Source organism: Rousettus aegyptiacus, unplaced genomic scaffold, assembly GCF_014176215.1.
Source record: "Rousettus aegyptiacus isolate mRouAeg1 unplaced genomic scaffold, mRouAeg1.p scaffold_m13_p_15, whole genome shotgun sequence".
Taxonomy (NCBI): domain Eukaryota; kingdom Metazoa; phylum Chordata; class Mammalia; order Chiroptera; family Pteropodidae; genus Rousettus; species Rousettus aegyptiacus.
Genome location: NW_023416290.1, coordinates 40,591,689 through 40,613,105, shown reverse-complemented (window position 1 = coordinate 40,613,105; position 21,417 = coordinate 40,591,689). Strand labels below are relative to the sequence as shown.

Here is a 21,417-nt window from a genome sequence, read left to right as displayed (position 1 = left end):
CTGACATTCTCCTAGGGAGACCTCTGTAAATTAAAATACAATCTGCTTGAAGTTTCTTTTGGACCACACTGGGAGCATAAATCTGAGAGAGTACTGGCTTGTGGTTTAAATTGATGGCGGAGTTTTTTTTTTTTTCCTCCCTTGAAGTTGAAACATGTTATGAATTTATTTTCTAATCAACCTTACACTAGGGATGTCGCCTCCAGAGTCTTAGTTTAATGACAGGATATCCTAGTAGAGTCCTTGTCTCAGGTGTTTTTCCTTCTTAGAAGTATATGACATAGTATAGTGTACCTTTGTTTATTGTTTTTGACTTGATGAAGTGAAGGATACCCATCTCTGTCTCTCATTCTCTCTCTCACACACACAGAGTGAAAGGTCACATACCTGCATATGTTTGAAACATTGAAATTTTATTCAGAGAAGAAATAAAATATGCCATTTTCTGTGGGAGACTCCTGTATAAAAAAAGTTTTAAAATTCTTACTTTAAAAATAAACTTTATTTTAGGAAAATGTTATCTATTTTTTTATTTTAGTAATATAAATCATGTCATAATTTGCAAAGGAGTTGAACGGAAGATAAAAATGTTCTACATCTTGAATTTGTTATTGGTTATACAACTACAGAGAGTACACAAATACTACACAAATATACATTTGTCAGGACTTACTGAACTGCATGCCTAACATATGTTTACTTTATTAAATGCAAATTATAACTAAATGCAGTAAGAATTTATATCACTATAAAAAGCCGGAGGATCGCCTTTCATAAAGCCTGGGCTTTTCTGCTGACCTCCGCTCTCTCTTCTCTCATAGCCCATGTAGCATCACAATAACTAACACTACTGAACATTTGGTATCATGCTAAGATTTTTAAGCTTTTAAGTCAAGATTTTTAGAAAGTCTTTTAACTTATTGTGCCATTTGATTCTTATCTCAATCCCCCGAGGTAGGTAAAACTCAGAGAAATTTCTCATCTTACTCAAGATCACAAAGAGAGTTAAGTGGTAGAAATGGGATTTGAACCCAGGTAGAGTCCTGATTCTGGAGTCCTGGCTCCCAACCTTCATACTACACAGAGCTTCAATCCTGCTACTAGTTTGCGTGTCAGTACAAATAGATGGGTTAACAATCCACCAAAGTTGTCATTCTTAATAAACATAGAGCCTGTTTATATATATATTTTTTTATAGATGCACACTTGTATTTCCATAGCCTGGAGGGCTGGGAAGGGAAAGAGTTCTGATCTAGAAATTAAATGCTGTTCCCTTAATTACCTCAATGAAAGTCATAATTAGAAAAGTTAAGAAATTCAAATGTTAAGACTCAAACTCATTCATCATAATTAGAATACAATGAACTGGAATGTAAAAGGATAATGCTAATCTTGTGGTTGAGACCAACAGTTTACTCCCTTTAAATCCAACCCAGGCATTAAAACGTGCATTTGAAAATTAAAATTAGATTCCCTAGAAGTATTTTATATCGAATTAGTTATTTAAGAAGTTCATACTGGATTTTATATTTTTATGTTATAAGCCTTTCAGCTGATTTCCTGAAAATCTGAAATGATGCCAGTTCCAATAATATTGTCTGTGGTCAGATCTTGCATCTGAAAAATTAACTCTGCTTCTTATGTTGGTGGGAAAATTGCCTCGATATAAAATTGGAATGTAATTTATTTGGTATGACACCAAGGTGATCTTCACTAATTCATTGATAATGATTAGGCATTTCTCAATTAAGGCAGCTTCATCTGAACCTTATCAGTTTGGAACAGATGTTGCTTGAACTTGGTTAATAGAGGAAAGAAGGTTGGCTATTAAAAGAAATGCAGAATGGGTATCACAGTGGTCTTTAATTGGTTCATTTGATATTCAGGAATACCCCAGAAATTTGTAAAATTTCTATTTTATAATTTATAAAATGGCTTAACATTTGTAAATGCCATATAATCTTAAAACTAGGCTTTTAAGTAATAAATATCATATTTTAAGTTATCTTAAATTCCGAAAATTGTTTTATATAGAAATACAATTTCATCAATTGTGAGACAATACAAAATGACAGCATATTTGTTTTAAAGAAAAATTATAAGATCACAGAATCAACAATTTTTTGTAGTATTTACTGGCTTTTTTAAGTTGAAATTTTGGGGGTGTGTTAATGCAGCATATTGATTTATGTTTACTTATCAATCACTTTCAAGCTTGATCGCTCAAACCTTCTATTTTTAGATTGTTATTTCTCTGAGAGACATATGATGGATTTGGCAATTAAAACCTTTCATATAGACTAAGAACTAAGAATTCATTTTTCTTACCTTAAGAAGATGACATTGAGAGCATAAAAGAATCATATATGGTTTGAGAAATCATTTAAAACTCAACAATTGTTGCTTCTAACATGATTTTCTAATATTTTCAATAAAATCCTATTGTTATGTCTTATCAAGTTATATGTAAGTATGTTATGTCCTAACAGAAAATAACAGTTAACTCATGGGACTCTAAGTCTTTTGTCCCATGTAAAATCACAAAGGCAAATCTTAATACCATTTACATATTATCCACTTCGGTTTGTTCTTAAATTATAATATTCTTTATGGTTTTGGCCCAGTCCATACTGGTTGATAATAAAGTGTCCAGATCAAGCATCATTTTGTTACAAACCTATTGCCTCTGGCTGTCTAAAAGTAGATGATCTCTAACTACAATGATAATGGATTTGGTAGGATTCCCTAGTGAAGCCATCTGGTCCTGGACTTTTACTTTTTGGGAGGTTTTCCATGATTGTTTCAATTTCTTTACTGTGGATCGGTCTATTTAGATTTTCCAGCTCTTCGTGATTCAGTCTAGGAAGTTTGTATATTTCTAAGACCTTGTCCGTTTCTTCTAGGTTATTGAATGTAATGGCATTTGCTCTCACCAATTAAATTATAGTTTCATGCATACAGGTATCATCCTTCTCTTGCGAGACAGTGCCTATGAGCACTAACCAGGTGCAACATCTAGTATGATAGTACTATTGCCATTCTTTTCAAAATTCTAATCATTGAGTCTCTCATCAGAGACAACAAAGAAACTGACAGACTTATCCTATTATTTATCTGCTCCAGTTATATTGGTATTGAATGGCTAAATTGAATTCTGTTAATTCACTTTTTTTTTTTTTTCAATAAGAGATGCTATGACATTTTGTGCAGAACAATTCATTTAGGTTTGGCACATAGTGGTCCTGACCATGAAACGCCATTAGCATGTCCCAGTTACTATGATAGTCAAACTATGAAACTATGTCTCCAAATAGGAGTGGGCAATCCTGCCATGGTAGGGACCCCTGAGGATGTTAAGTAGGGATGAGACATGGTTCTGTGGCTGAAACCCTCCCTGTCATGGCAGAGCACTGGAATAAAACGCTCAAGTCCTGGAGTTAGACTGCATGGGTTCATATACTAGTCCTGCTCTTTACTGCTTGCATATTCTTGGACAAATTATTTAATGTTCCTGGCTCGTTTTTCCCAGTGTGCAACATGGGGTGGATGATAACACTCTATTTCATAGGTTCTTTGAGAGTGTTAAACTGAATAACATATGTAAAGTGCTTAGCACTGTGTCTGCCACTAAATGTTCATTATTATAATTATCTGTAATATGAGGTTTGCAGTGTGTTGAGATTTGCATATTCTGAATTTCTATAAACCTCTCATGGTGTTTCTTACTGATTTCAAAATGTAAGATATCTGCAAATGAGTCCTATTTTTATGAAAAATCATAGCTACAAATTATGTACATTGGTGTTAAGACAGACACTTGAAAGTTGTAACTATCATCTTTCATGGCTCTATGTGTCTTGGTATTTTAAAAGAATACCTTTATCAAGCAATATTCACTGCGGGTTTTATTTATTCTTACATTAGTTTAAATAAAAATTGGATTACTTAGTTGCCAAAAAATTACAATTAAATCAGAAAAACTAAAGATGTAAAATAACACTCTTCAATATCACAATCAAAGATTTTTATTTGTTGTGTTTAGTAAGGCCAGATTTTCCAGGAGTCAAAAGCCTGTGTCTGAGGCACAAATTATGAGTGAAAGGGTGTTAAATGTTAATTTGTGGGAAGGAAGTGATTACTTTTTTAATCTCTGGATCTATAGCACAAAGTAAATACACAGTTTTATTTATTCAGTTGAATCAATTATGAAAATTATTATTTACAAAATGACCTACCTTCCATAATCACTATCCAGGATGAAGCTGACATTATGATGACCTGGAATTAATTAAAATACACAATCAATTAAATTCATGATCACAGGAGAACAATAACTATATATTACAAAGCTGATTTAAAAGCAAAGAAACTTAAAACTGTAATTATACACTATTTATTAATCTTCAAATAAATGACAACTGATATATCTTAAAGAAGTACCTCCTATTTTAATATATACATTATAAGGTATTTCAAGGTTATAACTAGAAAAAACCTGACAAAAAATAATAATGAATGAAGAATAATAAAAGAACCATATTGCCCTTGAATTTCTTTCATCCATTTAACAGCTGTTTAGCTGGGTCAGACCCTCTGCCAGTGGTTCAGAGATGCAGGGTGAACGCACAGTTCGCTCTGCTCCTAACAGAGAGTACTGTCTAGTGAAGGATACAGTCGGTCAAGAGCAATGACACCAACAGAGGGCTACACATTGTGATAAAGCTATCAAGGAAAAGAAGGGCAGATTTTGAGAACGTAAGTCAGGGGTCAAGGAAGGCTTATTTGAAGATACGACATTTTATCTGAAATTCTCAGGATGGGAAGTTTGCAAAGGCCTGGAGACAGAAGGGAGTGAAGCTCATTCAAGAAAAGTTTTGGGTGTACGGAGTACATAGAGCATGGGGGAAAAAACAGTTAAATTGAATCTCCAGAGAAAAATAAGCTAAATTAGCCACAGAATCTTTTGGATGACAAAAGAAGAAAGAAAATAAATTCAAAGAAGGTTATCTTAAATGTAAACTTTAAGAAAATGGTAATTCATACATGCTCACATGAAACTGAAAAAAATCCAAGGAAAAGAGGAAACGATAACTTTTAAAAAGAGGGATGAGGGTAAGAGGCCTAGGAGAATACAAAACAAGGAAATAGAATCAGGAATTTCTGAGAATTATGAAGAATAATAATGAACATTTACCAATGTAAGTTCCAGTTGTCTTACAAATCATAGAACCCAGGTCACCACTTGGATCATCTAGTTTTAGACCATACCTAATAAAGCATATAGGTTAATTCCGAAGCTTACATTGACACTAAAAGTTTAAAATAGTGTGTTTCCCTTAAAAACATCTTATGAACTTCAGATATGTATCAGGACAAAAACTGCTGCTACAACAAAAATTTCTGTAAAATGAAAGTGCTATCCAACTTTGGTTGAAGATATCTGAATAAAACTTTATTGAACAATTAAATATTTTATAATTAATTAATGTCTATCCCTGTTGATATTCCTCTAAAGAGTTTAAAATATTACCAAGTGAAATAGTTAATCGATAAAGGTATTTTTCAAAACCTTTTTCTCATCATAATCTAAATAATAGTTCATATTATACTATCCAGGAGACAACAGGAGATATCGAGCAAATTCTTGCTATACAAATTATTGCTAACTTACTATAAAATATTATAATTTATACTGTATAATAAAGCATTTGGCTATATGATTTTGCTAGAAATTACTACTTAGACTTAACACGTTTATATCTTCTATTTATTTTTCTAAAAAATTATTTAAATTACTTACAAATTATCGGATTGTGGTATAAGAAGCTCACAGGGCATTCCTCCAATATAAACTCTGTATAAATGTTTTATTAGAAAAGATCAAGTTATAGTAAATAAATTGTTTCAAAATACTCTCTTCCCACCAACTCACTACCACCTTATATTTTTTCTCTCAATCACTTATTATCCATCATATATTCATTCAACAAACACCCATTGTATGTTTATTATGTTGTAGTCTTTCCTCTAGGTATTGGAACACATCGGTGAACAAAACAAAGATACCTACCCTTGTGGGAATGACATTCTAACTGGGGGAGACTGATAATAAACATATTCGGTGTGTTAGTAAGTGATAAGTACAATGGGAATAGAAAACATGGAAACAGATAATGGGGACTCTTAGATCTGAAAATTCGATTAATTCCAATACAAAAGATACTTTTGTAGTAAATTTCATACTGCAGGAATTAAGGTCCACAGCACAGGCAGAACAGAAAAATCAGGATGGAAAAAACATCTAACAGTATCGGTGACACCGAAATGGGAATAAGAAGCTGAGAAGGGGCAGCGCAAGGCTGGAGAGATAACATCTGTCTTTGCATTTCTGTAGCTGACTGGGTCAACCGATTGCTTTAAGATTGAAAGAACCTGATGCTATTGGAGGCCTGCAGGTTATTGACTAGTACTGTATTTTCTGTATTATCATAATAAACCACCCAGCTTCCGTGACAGCAAGTCTCAGACTCAATGTAAGGCCAGAAACAAACCTGAACTTAAAATACAAGGAGTTCTGTTTGGAGAGAACTTCGAACTTTCTATTTAATATATTTTTATACACAAAATCTTTTATTTGGTCATTACATTAGGTCTGTAGAGAATTATGGTACCCAATATGGATTTATGGATTCATATTCTCCTTCTAATTTCCAGCCTTCCTGAACTAAGTGTTATTTAATTGAGGATTCTACCTCATAGAATGTCAGATAAATCAATTTTATTTCCCTTAGTAAAACCTTTCAAATTTGCATATTTTACAAAATTATATATGCAAATGTACATGTGGGTTATCCAAATTGTTATTTAGTTTATCCATTTATTCATTTTATATATGTATTATATAAGCATGAAGCATTTTGAAAGTCAGGATACTGACTCTGTACTTCTTTCTGTAGGAAATGAATACAACTGTGATAACCCCACTTAACCTATAGGAAGAGAACACTAGTCAAAATACAAGTTTCCAGGCCAAATGTAAACAATTATTTTTTGATGTTATAAATGGACAATATTACCATTTGCTCCACAGCTGAAATGAAAGTACCAAGATTCAAACTCTAGTTTGTTAATAAGTTATTGATGGTTTTTAGTTTTAGCACTCTCCTGTACACCACGGTGTAGAAGAAAAAGTGTCAAAATACATGTTAGCAGATTTGGGTTCTCCTCCTGACCTTGACTAAGTTTTGGACCTCTAAGATTCAGTGTTTTGTTTTGTTTTTATGTATACAAAATGAAACAGTTAGATTAAGTAACAAAATAATCCAAAATAAAGTTCTGTGACTTTAATTCAATTGCTGTGGCACTTGCCCCCAGGATTGTATTCTTTTAATAAAATCCATTACAGAGAAAGAAGGAATTATGTCAGACAAAAAAAAAAAAAAAAAAGGCATATTGGCCATTGCTTCCATATCAATGCTTCATCCAACAGTCTATTTTTCTTCTTATGATATGACTGAAAAGATACTGTTAATCCTATTGTAGTGGTTTTTTTTTTATATAATTGGACCCATGAATTTTAGAATATTATATCCCATCTATGAGTTATAAAAATATGTTTCCACATTAATAATTTACCTCAAAACCCTAACGTTTTTCCCATTTGAGCTTAGTGCAGTATTACTCCCGTAGACATCAGTGAAGATTCTGCCTTGGATTGTTATCAGTGTACCTAGAAGCAAACAGAAAGTTCTGTGTAAAGTTATCTACCCGTACACCCACACGCTCAGTACCGAAACATCAGAGGTTCTTCCAATAAAACCAGCATCCAAACACTTATATCTCATGTTCCCCACTGTTGCTTAGCATAGTTATGAAAGTTCTATTAATTAGATAAAACACAAATAAATATTTATCGTATTAAGGAAGTATCTCTACAAGTATTTATAGATTAAGAGGTATTCCATGGAAGACAGGATAAATTATTTAATAACTATCACTTGGGTCATGAATATTTTAATTGGAAAAAAATAAATAAGAGTTCTTACTTTATACCAAAAACAAAATTAATCTTAGGTGAAATAAAATTAAATATAAAAAACAGGACCATAAAATCTCTTGAAAAATAAATGAAAATGTATGTAATATTTATATAGTTGGGATTGTGGGGTCTTCTACAGAATAAAAATGAAGGAAGAAATAACAAAGATTAAGAATGATATGATAATAAAAATTAAATATATCTCTGAATGACAGGAAAACCATTAATCCATTTTAAAAATAAATGGTAAACTCAAAAATATTTCCCACATATATGATGTATAAATGATTATAATCTTTAAAATATAAAGAATTCTTATAACTTAACATGAAAAAAAGTTGACTAGCTCTAAGTTAAACAAAGGAGGAGAACAGATAATTTATAAAAGAAAAAATACAAATATTCAGTAAATATAAAATAAATTTAATTATATAAATCAAAGAATTGGAAAATTGTTTTTAAAACTTACTACACTTTTCATATAAATTCTTGAAAAAAATAGTGCACAGAATTGTCAAGGTTGCAGAAAAAGGCATTCTCACATATTCCTGTTGAAATTATAGACTGGTATGATTACAGTTGTGATGAACACTGGAAGCCAGATAAATGTCAGTAGGAGAAAAATTAAATACATTTAGTAGATTCAGATGCAGCCATGAAAATCATTTTTTAAAAAACTGGAAGTTATTATATAATCAGAAAAATATTACATATAAATTTTTAGATATTATAATAATTTTATATACTAAAAATTAAATTAATTACTATAAACCAAATGGATATTTTAGTTGTCATATAACAGACCTGGAGTTCCTGATAAAGGTGTGATGCTCCTTATTGTTGGGGTTTTGAAACTTTTTACCTGTAAAATAATACTTTCAATAAGTAGTCTTATCTCTATTTCATTCCTAGTTTTATGGAATCTCTGCTTCTTACATTATTTATATTTAAACAATATCCATAATATCACTTTCAAAACATTCATTTTATATATATATGAAATGAAGTTAAGAATATTATTCTGTTTATTCAGATCTTTTCCTTACCCTGGAAATCCTCTCTCATTTCAAAATATTTCTAGCTCGGAATTTTAAAATTCAATCATCCTTTTGTTATCAATGTTAAGTCAAACTACAGTAACAAAACTCTCTGGTAAAGACAGTTAGGAATTTAGTGAATACAGTTAAAGAAAGACTACTTTGAGTTAAACCGAAAAAGAAAAAATAACTAAGCATTTTTCAAAAACACAGAAGCATACTTGGAAAAAGCCCATCGGATTAAGCTTTGGTAACCCAGCTAATGTTAATTTTCTAGAGCACTGCAGCAATACTTTTTAAGAATTGTAACACAAAACGGGGACTGGAAGAAAGTACAATTCCAGAGAGGCCACCAGTGTGATGGAAACTCTAACACTTTGGGAGACAGAATAATGGCCCCCAAAGATGTCCATGGCCCTAACCTCTGTAACCTGTGACTATGTTAGGTTGTACGGCAGATAGTTGCAGATGGAATTAAGGTTGTTAAATTGCTGATCTTAATAGACAGAGATGAGTTTTGATTATCTGGATGGGCCCAATGCATCCGCAAGGGTCCTTATAAGTGGAAGAGGGAGAGAAAATAAAGAGAAGATGATGTGATAACAAAAGCAAGGTCAGAATGATGGAATGTGATAAGGACTCAAATGCCATTGCTAGCTTCAAAAGCAGAGGAAGGGACCATGAGCCAAGGAGTGTGGAAAACCTCTAGATGGAAAAGGCAAGGAAACAGATTCTCCCCCTGTAGACTCCCAAAGGACCACAAACTCCCAACACCTTGATGTTAGCCCACTGAGATCCAAATTAGACTTCTAACCTGGAGAGCTGAAAGGTAATAAAGCCGTGTTGTTGTAAGCCACTAATTTTTTATGGCAGCAAATAGGAAACTAATACATATCTGTTAGAGATAGTTGGGTACATATATGAGGCAAGAGGCACTCATGACTATGGGCCAGTTTTGGAGTCTGGCTGTCCGAATTCAAATTTGAGCTCTACCACCTGCAACCTGAGTGACTTTAGGTAAGTAATGGAATTTCTTAAGGCCTCAGTTTTATTGTCCGTAGAGAGATAATAATAATAGTATACAGTTATAGGATCATTGTGAGAGTAAAGAATTGATATTTACAAAATACTTAGACTGCCACATGGCACATAGCCAATACTATATTAATTATTAGCTATTGTTATTCAAGCAAACATATGCCAAGTTCTTTTCAAAAGGCAAAATGAAAAATAATTTCTGCAAAAGGGAAATATACTACAATGTGAAGAACAAATAAATACCGAATAGGTAAAGAGCAGAACTGATGGGCAAAATAAAGAATCCTCAGTAACTGAGACATATACAGACAAAATTCTATACTTAAAAACAAATATGGTATTCCTCCTTTATCCACAGCTTCAATTTCCACTCGGACAACAGAAATAAACAATTCATAAGTTTTAAATTGCATGCTGTTCTGAGTATTGTGGTGAAATCCCTGAAGTCTCACTCCATCCTGCCCAGGATGTGAATCGTCCATCCCTGTGTACGGTGTCTCCACACCGTATGCGCTCCCTGCCCATCAGTCACTTAGTAGCCCTCTCGGTCATCAGATTGACTATCAAGGTATCGCAGTCCTTGAGGTCAAGTAACCCTTATTTTATGTAAAAATTTGGCCCCAAAATACAAAAGGAGTGATAGTGAGCTGGCTAGTCAGATATGCCAAAGAGAAGCCTTAAAATGCTTCCTTTAAGTGAAAGTTCTCTATTTAGTAAGAAAAGAAAGAAAAAAGCCACATGCTGAGGTTGCTAAGATCTACAGTAAGAATGAATTTTCTATCTGTGAAATTATGAAGAAAGAAAAAGAAATTCATGCTAGCTCGGCTGTTGCACCTCAAACTGCAAAAGTTACAGTCACAGTGTGTGATAAGTGCACAGTTAAGATGGAAGCATCACATTTGTGAGAGGAAGACATGAACAGAAAACATGTTCTGTTGACATTTCTGATTGACGGCACCGTGTTGCTCCAGAAAGGGATTACTGAAATGAATGACAGCGAGCCAATTACTGCCAGTAAGGGATGGTTTTGCAGATTCAGGAATATGTGTGGACTGAAAAATATGAAGATCACCAAAGAGGCTGAGTCTCCTGTTGAAGCTGTCACACTTCCAGCAGAGTTGAAGAAGTTGATTGAGGACAGGTACTACCTACAGTTTCAGACGTCTACTGGCGATGTACCCCAGTGAATAAGGAGGAACTACTGTGCTGTACGAGAAAACAAATGGACTAGAAATAGATCAAGAAGAGTCCGTCTGCAGAAACGCAAGGGTGTCACAGACAAGAGAAAGGACAGAAACATGGGCAGCAGTTTTAAGGAATAATTGAAGTTTTTTTGTGAGAGATTGCTGGTGCAGAAAAAGGTGAATAGATATAAAAAGAATACGAGCAAAATAAACTAGCGCAAAATAGATTCTCAATAAATATCAGTTGTCCCTTTATTCTTGTTCGGGGACATCCTAAAAGAAAGATGGACAGATTTCTACTCAAAAGATTTTTTTTAGACTGCCAAGAAAACAGATAAATTTGAAATGTGAGACCATAAATGACTTCGGACTTATTCTCCACACTTTAAATGGTAAAAGAAGAGAAATGCTTAATGAAGAAAGATAATATTTACATTTCTATTCAAAATGAAGACTTCAATGAAAATAGAAAATGGAAGAATCAAACTAATAACAAATGTAAAAAGAGAAAAAATAGCGTGAACAAGAAAATAATTTGGAAGTCTAAAAGTTTAATTCATCGATAAAATTAATTTTAGAAAGGGAGAAATTGGAAATAATAAGAGATTCTATTACTATGAAAAATCATTAAAACCGGGTAAAATTATCCTTAGCCAGATGCAAACTTTTTTAAGTGTGGACACAGATAACAATCTGTAAAATTACAAAATAAGAACCCAGTTTTGTATGAAAGTACAAGATCAATTATGTGTAGGTTAAAGATGAGCTCCCACATACATAGAAGCTGCATGCGCGGCTGTGGATGTATCCTTGGCAGGTATTATTTTCTGTAACTGGAACCCCATCCACGCTGACTCTAACGGTGTAGGAATCTTCTGGCATTGCTCTGGAAGGCAAATGAAGAACATGTAAGGAATGCAATAACTCTTTTATTTAATGTATAATATTAATAAAAAATACTGCCTCGGACTGCATGTCATTTTTGAAAAAAGGTGTCTAACATTCTAACTGAGGTACAGTTAAATTCCGTTCTATATTATGAAAAGATAATCTCCATCTTGAACTCTGTTCTGAAAAGTCTAACATCATGGACACCAGGCATATGCTTATTCTAACTAATTGAAAAGAAAAATAAATGCAATAACAACTGTAATAATAATCCTTTAAAATAGTAACATATCACCTTGCTTTGTTTTTTAAAAAGTTTCAATCAAGTTTCAATCAAGGTTTTGTTGCAGAAAAATAGCCAACATGACAAATGTGGCCAATCCTCTGAAATGAAATCCTCTGAAATGTATGCTACCTGTTTCAATATTGAAAGTTGCAATTCATTATGATTAATTTTTTTCCTAAGTTGCTAATAACAAACATTAATTTGGGCTAATAGCAAAGAACTTGAAATGTCATTATACAAAACAATCATCTTTAATCTTAATGACTATGTCAAGATTGTGAACAAAATTAATCAAATCTGACAGGAAAGCATAATTTTGATATTTTGAGGAGCATCATTACAATTTAATAGTAGCCATTTATCTTCTAAAAAAGATCAATAATGATAATAGCTCTAATAACCTGGAAAAGAATTATAGAATATAGTTTATTATGCCAATATGTGGAAAGAGCATTATAATTGAATATGATAAAGGTATAAAATAGTATAAACATCATGAAATCAAAAATAGCTAATAATCGGAAAAATATAATAGCCAGAGTGATAAAACTACTATAATACTAATATGCACAAATGTAATTCTGATATAATGAAAATGTTATTAAAGATACTTTAAAGCATACCTAGTATAGCATGTAATTTGAGTTGAATGACTTGCATCTCTTTCTACATCACACGAAAATGATCGAAAAGAAGAAGCTAATTGTACACTGTTTCCCATCTCAACATCATCAACTCCATAGTTAAACTGGTTTGCTTGAGCAAAACCTGGGAAAGTAAAAACATTCAATTATTGTTAATTCATTCAGTACTGAACTATTTAATAAGTAATAAGCAATAGTATTGAAGTAAGCAGTTATATGAAATAAGTAAACTTATTTCACATTTGTTCTTATGATTGTAACCTCTCTTTGGAAGCAGAAAAACTAGCCTTTAATTTATTCAGAAAAGTAATTTTTGAGAACCTATTATTTGTCAGGTGCTGTTAAGTGCTGTAGAATCCAACAGCTTGTATTCCAGGGGTAGGGTAGGGAGGGGTGGAGAAAATAGACAAATAAATATTTCATATATATGTATGTGTGTGTGTGTGTGTGTGTGTGTGTGTGTGTATACATATAATCACCAGATACTATATGATGCACCTGGTGCGGATTACCACTATGAAAAAGGCAGGCTATAGGAGATACAAAAATTACATGAGAGGAACACCATAACAATTTTATCATGAGTTCCTGTAAAGCAAAATCTGAGGGGAAACCCTGCAAGCAGTTAGTTTATTGGGGTGGTGATCCCTTAGAGATAAGGGAGAGTAAAACCTGAAGAAAAAAAGCTGGGCACCACCAAGCACAACTGGGGCTCAGTCTTGCTTGCAATTTCTAAGGAAAATATAGACCACTTCTCAGAATCAAAGAATTGACAGTAAGAAGCATTTATTCATCAAATTCTGTCCCTAGAGTTGAGAGTTCCCATTGGGGGAAGTAATTTTTCCTTTAACCAAGGGAATCAGAGAAATGGATGATGTGAACGGGAGCAGAACATTATCTTAATCTCACTATAAACATATGAAAATTCAAAACTAGATTTGGAAGTAAACATGGATTAAGTATTTAGGCTACATAAAAATATTTTATATTGTTGAAACAATATTCAGTTTTGAAATAAACCTAAGAAGAGAAACTTATGAAAAAAATTAATTAGATAATGTGCTCTTAATTAAATCCTATAATGAAATATTCTCCTAGTAAAAATGTTTAAAAGGTACTTAATACTGTTCAAGTATACAGAGTAAATCCATGAAGTTGTCTAAGTCATATTTTCTGAAACAAAGGTAAGTTAGTAAATAAATAGTTTTTGCCCAGATTACCTCGAAATCTAAAATTCCTAAATTCCGAGTTCTAAAAATATGTGCATTTTAAAATATGTGCATTTATGAAAATATGTGTTAAAAAATACATGCATTTCTTTGCATTTCACAAATGCTTAACATTAAAACACCACTATAGCCAAATTGATGACTAATGCTATCTTTTAAATTATGAAAATTTTTCTTTTATACTAAACAGTTTGCATCCATGTCATTAATATAAACATGTAAACTATTTAAATTTCAGAACTTAATTACCTACAGATCATATCATTCCCATAGTACAATAATTAAAATCAGTGTAAAAAAAAAAAAAGGTAAACCTGGAGATGTTGATTTTACTCTAAACTCTATGTGTTTGTTTTATTACTAATGTTAAAAAAAATTAAATCTTTACCTTAAATTGTCAGTTATTTTCAAATATGTTTCACAGAACAATCACCACCACAACAGGTACACACATTAAGTAACCTTTGGTAATCGAAGTGACCGAATCGGGGTTGCCAGGTGTCTGTGGTGTGACTGCTTTCTAAATTACATTTTCAGTGTTCTACAAAGGTCTGTTAGGAAACACAAATATTGCCCAGCTTCGTGTACGACTGGAAATAGGACTTCGCTGTGCCAGATGTTCATCCAACGCCAAAGCCCCTAAGGTCTGATTCCAGTAGAGCTGCACATCAGGGGACAGGAAAGGGCACTTGGACCCTGACATCCTGGGGCGGAATCCCAGTGCCAGCATTTCCTTGCAGTATGACTTTGGGCATTAGTGTTTTATAGATAGCTCTCTCAGTCTTAATCTCTCCATTCGAAAACTGCCCACTATAATCTATTTATGGGATTGTTAGGAAGACTAAAGGAGGGCTTATATTTATTGCTTAACGTGGTGCCTGGCTCACATGTTAAGAGCTCAACTGACATCTGCTGTTATCATTAGTCACAAAAACCCTGAGTTTTAGGTTCAGTATTAATATACCTTTTAAAAAATAACAGAGGACTAAGAGTGGTGGTCAGGATTTGAACTCAGGTTGTAGATGTCAATCGGGCACATTTGTGATATTCAGAGAAAAATAATATTTAAAAATGCACATTACGAAGCCATTACCTGTTATCCAGTGTAACTTCCTCTAGACTCTATGTTCTTAGCTCCTCTCCTATCCTTTCTATGTAAAAAAGTAACCAAAAATTCAACAAAGGAATTTTAATAAACACTATTTTCTTCTTCTAAGCTTAAATATTAACCAAACAGGACTGATCTAGGATAGACTAAGGTACAAATAAAAGCATCAATTTAACATGTCAAATATATTTAGATCAAACTTGCAGTTCTGACTATAGAAAGGCAATTACTGCTAACGCAGACTTGCAAGAAGACACATGAAAACGCAGAAAAGCAAGCTACTCGTAAACCCGCATGTTCCCTTTGCCAACTTCTGCTTATCTCTGTAGTTCACATTGAGTTTGGAACACGCGGGAGGGCCGCTGGCAACTAAAGGATGGAAAGTTTTACTTTCTGGGGTGGCTCAGGATGCAACGTGTGTTATTATTTTCCTATTAAGTACATGTCACATTGATGATATGGCAATGCAGATGTGTTTTTCAGCATTCCTAAGACAAATACAATTCTAAAAATTAATATTAACAAAAGATGAGGTTTTTAGCTTAGGAGTGGTTTTAATGTCGTATTCACACACACACACACACACACACATATAAATTATATATCTCTCCTATGAGTAAAATCTATGGGAATATACAAACCAAATTAATAAGATCTGTAAATATTTTCATTATAAATTACGCTTTAAAAAAACATAGAAATATTTCTAATTTTTTAGCTAGTTCCAGAGTTAAAAAAATACAACAGAATCACTTTTTAAAGAAATTTTAATTTACAAGTATAATTTCTAAAAATTCAAAGGAATCACCTTAAATTTTTTTTAATATAAAAATATAATTCTAAATAAATAAATGGACACAAAGTAGGTACCTCTAGAAGTACTGCAAAGCACAAAGATCAAGGGAAGGGCTGGTTGTACGTTGGAAACAGAAAAGGTTGAGGCCTCAGACGGAAATTCCTAACATGTTGATGTATTTTTTTCTTTTGCAAAAAACACTGGAGACAGGATTTGCCAGGCACAAAACCCTGAGCCTCTCGATAGCAGCCTGTGCTGCTATCGGGGAAGATGTCAGCTGCCATGTACAATACAGGCTGTTGGGTTTCGCTCCTCAAAAAAAGCAGGGATGAGAGTGTATAAACTTAAAAAGTTATAGCACTGAAAACAATGGGAAGGAAAGGTGCACTGTGGTGGAAGAATGAAACTAAACCTACAACAGAAATGTGAAGGACTCAAAAACAAAATAGCTCTAATTTATGGAGCTGGAGCTTATCCTAGTTATGGGTACCTCAGACACATCACCATTTCAACATTCGCAATGGTCCCAACAGATAAGAATTACTATCCCATTTTACTGATGAGGAAGCTGAGGCTTAGGGCCATAACTTGCCCCCAGTTGCATAGTGGGAAGTGGAAAAAATGAACCTGGCAGTCGGTCAGGCCAGATCAAAGTTCATGTGCTTTCCATAACATTATAAAAATTGTATAATTCAACACTTCATATTAACAAAAAATATATGCCATACATTGTAATAGGAAAATAAATAGGAAAAAATGCTGAAAGCGAAACGTTATTTTAGCGCATTGATTTTTTAAAAATATGATAAATACTAAGGGAGACAATTGAGAAATACAAGGTATGAATATAATGTAATAAAACCAATAAAATTAGAAGCATTCTAAAACTGATCACAATGGTAACACTCTTCATCAAATCTGTCATCTCAGAAGCAGGTAGAACTATTTCTATGATCATGCCCTTGCACAAAACACTTTTGGGCATTGTAACTGTAAAATTATATATCTTTGGCTCCTGAAGCTCAGCCTTTAGAACAAAGTAATGCAGTAACAAATTTTTGCCTGTGAAGGTAAATATTATGGATGGAAATAGCCAAGAGTCATTTGAATAAACCAAAATATTAAAGTAGATCTTTCTGGAAGGTGGAATGTCATAGAACTCACTCTCTAAATCAAACGTTTTTATAATAGTTAATTTTTTCATCATGACTTTTACAAAAATAAAACACTTTAAATGTCATATGGGACCGACTTTTAGGTAATCATCTAGCATTTACAATTTCATTTATAAAGTGTTGTGTATGATTAATAACATAGCTCAGCATGCGATTCTAAACATGGAGCATTGGGGAGAGGCAGCACTGATGAACTATGTGAATGTAGTTTTTTCAAATACACTTTGTTCAAGTACCACATCCATGTAGCTATCGGAGCTCTGGTGTGTTTTGTAAATTCATTATTACTGCTTTATACACATGCTGGATATATCATGGGTCCCTCAAACTCACGTGAAACAGTATTTAGACTCAGCCTCTGGGAAAGACATATGCTAACACATTGTTAGTCACCTACAGTGTGTGGTCAAAGCAGGGAAAGGGAAGACAAATCTGGGTGAGGGTGCAGGTATCTGTAATTCAAATAGTATTTAACTATCATATAATTCTCTGCCAAAAGCACATATAAACTGAGACTGATGGAAAAACTAGAAATTCACCATGACACTTAGTGCTTCATCAGAGGATTACTCTAGAGCTTCCATAAAAGAATAAACGTTATAGTTAGATTAACAAGGATGCTCTTCCAAACTGCCTTAAGAATAAAGTGTTTTGTTTTGTATGTTCCTATTTCTAACTAGGGATGATCTGGACCTATGTACTTAATCTCAAACCATGGTTTCTGGATCAGAAAAAGTTCAGGTCACAAGAGAGAAGGAAAGAGCTGGGTGGTTTTTGTTTTGTTTTGTTTTGTTTTGTTTTGTTTTGTTTTGTTTTGTTTTGTTTTGTTTTAATCTGGGCATTTCTTTCATGGCATATAAATCTCTGTTAAAAATCTCATAGCTTTCAAGTACATTATCTTAACAGCAATTTACAATATAAAGGAGCTATGGATAAAGACATTTTAAAAATAGTCTTTAATAAATACATTGTCTCCAGGTGTTTAACTCTAAAAAAAAGAACACTTTAATACAAAATATATCATTCAGAATTCAGCAGCATAAACCATTTTAAGTATATCATTGAGAGATTAGATTACACAGAAATATTGCTTAGAAGTACTGAAAGACATTTCAATACATATAACAAAATTAAATATCTTGCTTTGTCAATTCTCTGACTCCAAAATGTTCTCATTTCTCTTCTTATAAATTAAATAATAGCTTTTGTTAATATTCTTTTAAAATTTTTCTTTCTCATCCTTCAAAAAATGATAAGCATCTGAATACTACAATCATTTTGATTCAAAAGGCTTTATGGCTAGAAGAACCACATATTTCTATTTAATTGTAGGGATAGTTGCTCATTAACTATATTTACTGATTGCCTACTATGTTTTTGTTCCAAGACCAGGCAAGGAGAGAGACATACATAACCCATGCTTTGATAAAGCACATGACAGAAGAAGGAATCCAAAGATTTACTGTCAATGGCCTCTCTCCTATCATTACCATCCTATTTCTCTGTCATTCCCTCTTACTAACATTCTATCCACTAACCACCAAATGTTTTTATTTGATATAAAAATAAATAAGGTTAGACTCACAAAGAACAAAGCCAATAATTGCAGAGTTCAGTTAAAAATGTTCCTTTTAGGTCAGTCATTAAAATCCAGATGTTGGAGTTAAGCAAGTAATTATAACATGAATTCAGATGATTGTGTTGATAGCTGTCAAAGGGGACAGAGTTTTACTACTCTGGCCGATTAAAGAAATAACTCGAGTTGACCTTTCTCTTTTTTTTTTTTAACCATAAAACTCTAAATGTGAAATAGTGTTTAAAATACTACAACCGTGGTAAGAAAAAAAGGCAACCATACCTTCTCCTTTGATAGTTAGTCTTGTGGCTCCATTTATGCTGCCATATTTAGGCATTATTTCTGTGACTTTAGGAATTATTTTAGAGTCACCTGAAAGACAGTAAAGTATAATAGAGGTAAAATCATCAAGTACTTCATTTCAAGCTTTAAATTTCATACCATATAGTACAACATTAGAAAAATATAATGACGATCATAAGACTTAAATATACAAATGTTTTATTTTTGGCTTGACAGAGAGTTAAGTCACTAACTTAGTTAATACTCATTGACTTCATGTAAAGCACTATCTTAGGCGCTACAAAGAGCAGGAACAATACATGATCATTTTCATGTATCATACTATAAAACATTTATTAAATTCTCAAATTCATGTGGTGATCTACTAACTGCAGTTCCATAACTACAGTTAGCCCACACTGCAGCAGGCTATTCTGAAGAAATAACACCATGGAGAAATAGGTCATTATACAAGCACACAGGAAATGCAAAGCTAGTGGATCTAAAGAATAATCCAGGTACAAAGAGGGATGTTGTGTTTTAAGAAGAAATTGTTTTCTGTGACAGAGTAAGACTTCAGGAAAGATAATTTTTGGGATTTTTCTAGTCTCCTGATGCTAGTGAGTTCTGAATGCAAAGGTCATTGATTCATTCAACAAATGGTGCTGGGTATCTGAGGATATAAAAATATGTAAAAGTCCCAACTTTCCAGAAGTTTAGCTTAGACAGTACAGAGTGACAGAAAAGAGCACAGGGGCCATGGGTGACTCAGAAGGGGCATTTCATCCATCCATCTTGGGTCATAATGAGCTTATTGAAAGAAGCGGTGCTGCGACTTGGAGGGCAAGTATGAATTAGCGAGGCTGGACCAACTGTGGGGAAGACAAAGAGTTCCAGACACAGGGAGGTGCCTGCGCACGCACAGGGGTGAGCGAGCGACTTCTTTGGAGACTGTAAGCAACGCTTTAAAACAACTCAAAGATGTATGGTGGCCAGTGGGATTTACTTTCTGCTTAAACTGTACAGATCCGTTAATTATTGGATCCTGTAACAAATTCTCAAAATAGGTGGGAAAATTTAGTGGGAGCACAAAGAAAAACCACAAAAATCATCAATTGTTTGAAATGGAAGTATGAGGAGGGTAAAAGAAATTACAGTCTTTTGAGAAGCGTTTAGCAGGACCTTTACCTATAGCGGCAAAGCTCTCAAACCTAAAGTTGCCCCAAGCCCCCACCCCTTCCCCCGTGCAAGGCCTCTGTACTTCAGGCCTGTCTTTGCCAAGAGCTCCAAGGCTGTTTCTGCTTCAGGCATTTTTGTAACTAACCTCACAGCCAAGAGCAGGAAACTCCAGCTGGATCCTATCTCCAAGGCCAGCAGCTCCTCACCTATCTCAGGTTCATCCTCCCGTTATCTCCACGGACAACTCCAATTTCCCATCTTATCAGTCTCTCTCCAGCCCTCTCCTGGGTATTACTTTGAAGGCACAGGGCAGGTGGCCCTAGCAGTGACTGACACCCGCCACAAAGACCCATTTCTCTCCTACTGGGAGACCTCCCTTCAGTGGGGCAAAGAGACCCAAGAAGAGCAATGAGAAGGAAGACTCAGGTTGGGACTCCCGCCTACACCCCACCCCAACACCTCAGGCCAAATTTCAGTCCTTTTTCAACAGTCACTGGGGGGAGAGAAGGTGAGTGTCTGTAATTCAACAATGATGGATTAAGAACAATCTCCTTCCCTCCCTCCTTCCCGTCCTCCTTCTCTCCCTGTCTCCCTCCTTCCCTCTCTTGTCTCTGTCTCTGTTTTTCTGTCTCTGTCTCTGGCTCTTGGCCTGCCTTCCAGGTCCCTAGGTCCCAAGCTCAACACGCAGCCGCACCCACGTCTTTGGCCCAGGGCTGGTGCCTCGCGGTCCCGTCTGTCCAGCGACCCCAGGAGCAGTGACTGCGTCTTCACCGACTTATCCTGCGTGCCTCCCTGGCGCCCCGAATGGTTACCTGTGCGGGGGTCCGCGGCACACAGCAGCAGCCCCCAGAAGCCCCAGGTTCCCCAAAGCCACAGGTGTCCCATCGCGGCTCGAGCTCCGCAGAGTCGAGCCCGCCGCCTGGCTGCAGGACCGCCGCCCGCTGGCGTGCCCAGTGC

The 21,417-nt window shown here is 34.3% G+C and overlaps 1 protein-coding gene across 3 annotated transcripts in view; it reads right to left on the bottom strand.

The window, feature by feature from the left end:
* Positions 1 to 21,417, bottom strand: part of PKHD1L1 (PKHD1 like 1) — a 138,887-nt gene that overhangs the window by 109,929 nt on the left and 7,541 nt on the right. For 2 of the 3 annotated variants that reach the window (XM_016158976.2, XM_036232974.1), the window contains exons 1-10: positions 21,273 to 21,381; positions 19,282 to 19,371; positions 13,095 to 13,239; positions 12,075 to 12,183; positions 8,843 to 8,900; positions 7,636 to 7,729; positions 5,801 to 5,854; positions 5,195 to 5,268; positions 4,236 to 4,278; positions 388 to 458 (exon numbers count right to left, since the gene is read on the bottom strand). In XM_016158976.2, coding sequence (XP_016014462.2) covers positions 388 to 458; positions 4,236 to 4,278; positions 5,195 to 5,268; positions 5,801 to 5,854; positions 7,636 to 7,729; positions 8,843 to 8,900; positions 12,075 to 12,183; positions 13,095 to 13,239; positions 19,282 to 19,371; positions 21,273 to 21,345 — 811 coding nt within the window. In that variant the 5' untranslated portion in view covers positions 21,346 to 21,381. Of the gene's footprint in view, positions 1 to 387; positions 459 to 4,235; positions 4,279 to 5,194; positions 5,269 to 5,800; positions 5,855 to 7,635; positions 7,730 to 8,842; positions 8,901 to 12,074; positions 12,184 to 13,094; positions 13,240 to 19,281; positions 19,372 to 21,272; positions 21,382 to 21,417 lie in introns of those variants that run through there. The other variant, XM_036232973.1, reaches the window with a different exon arrangement.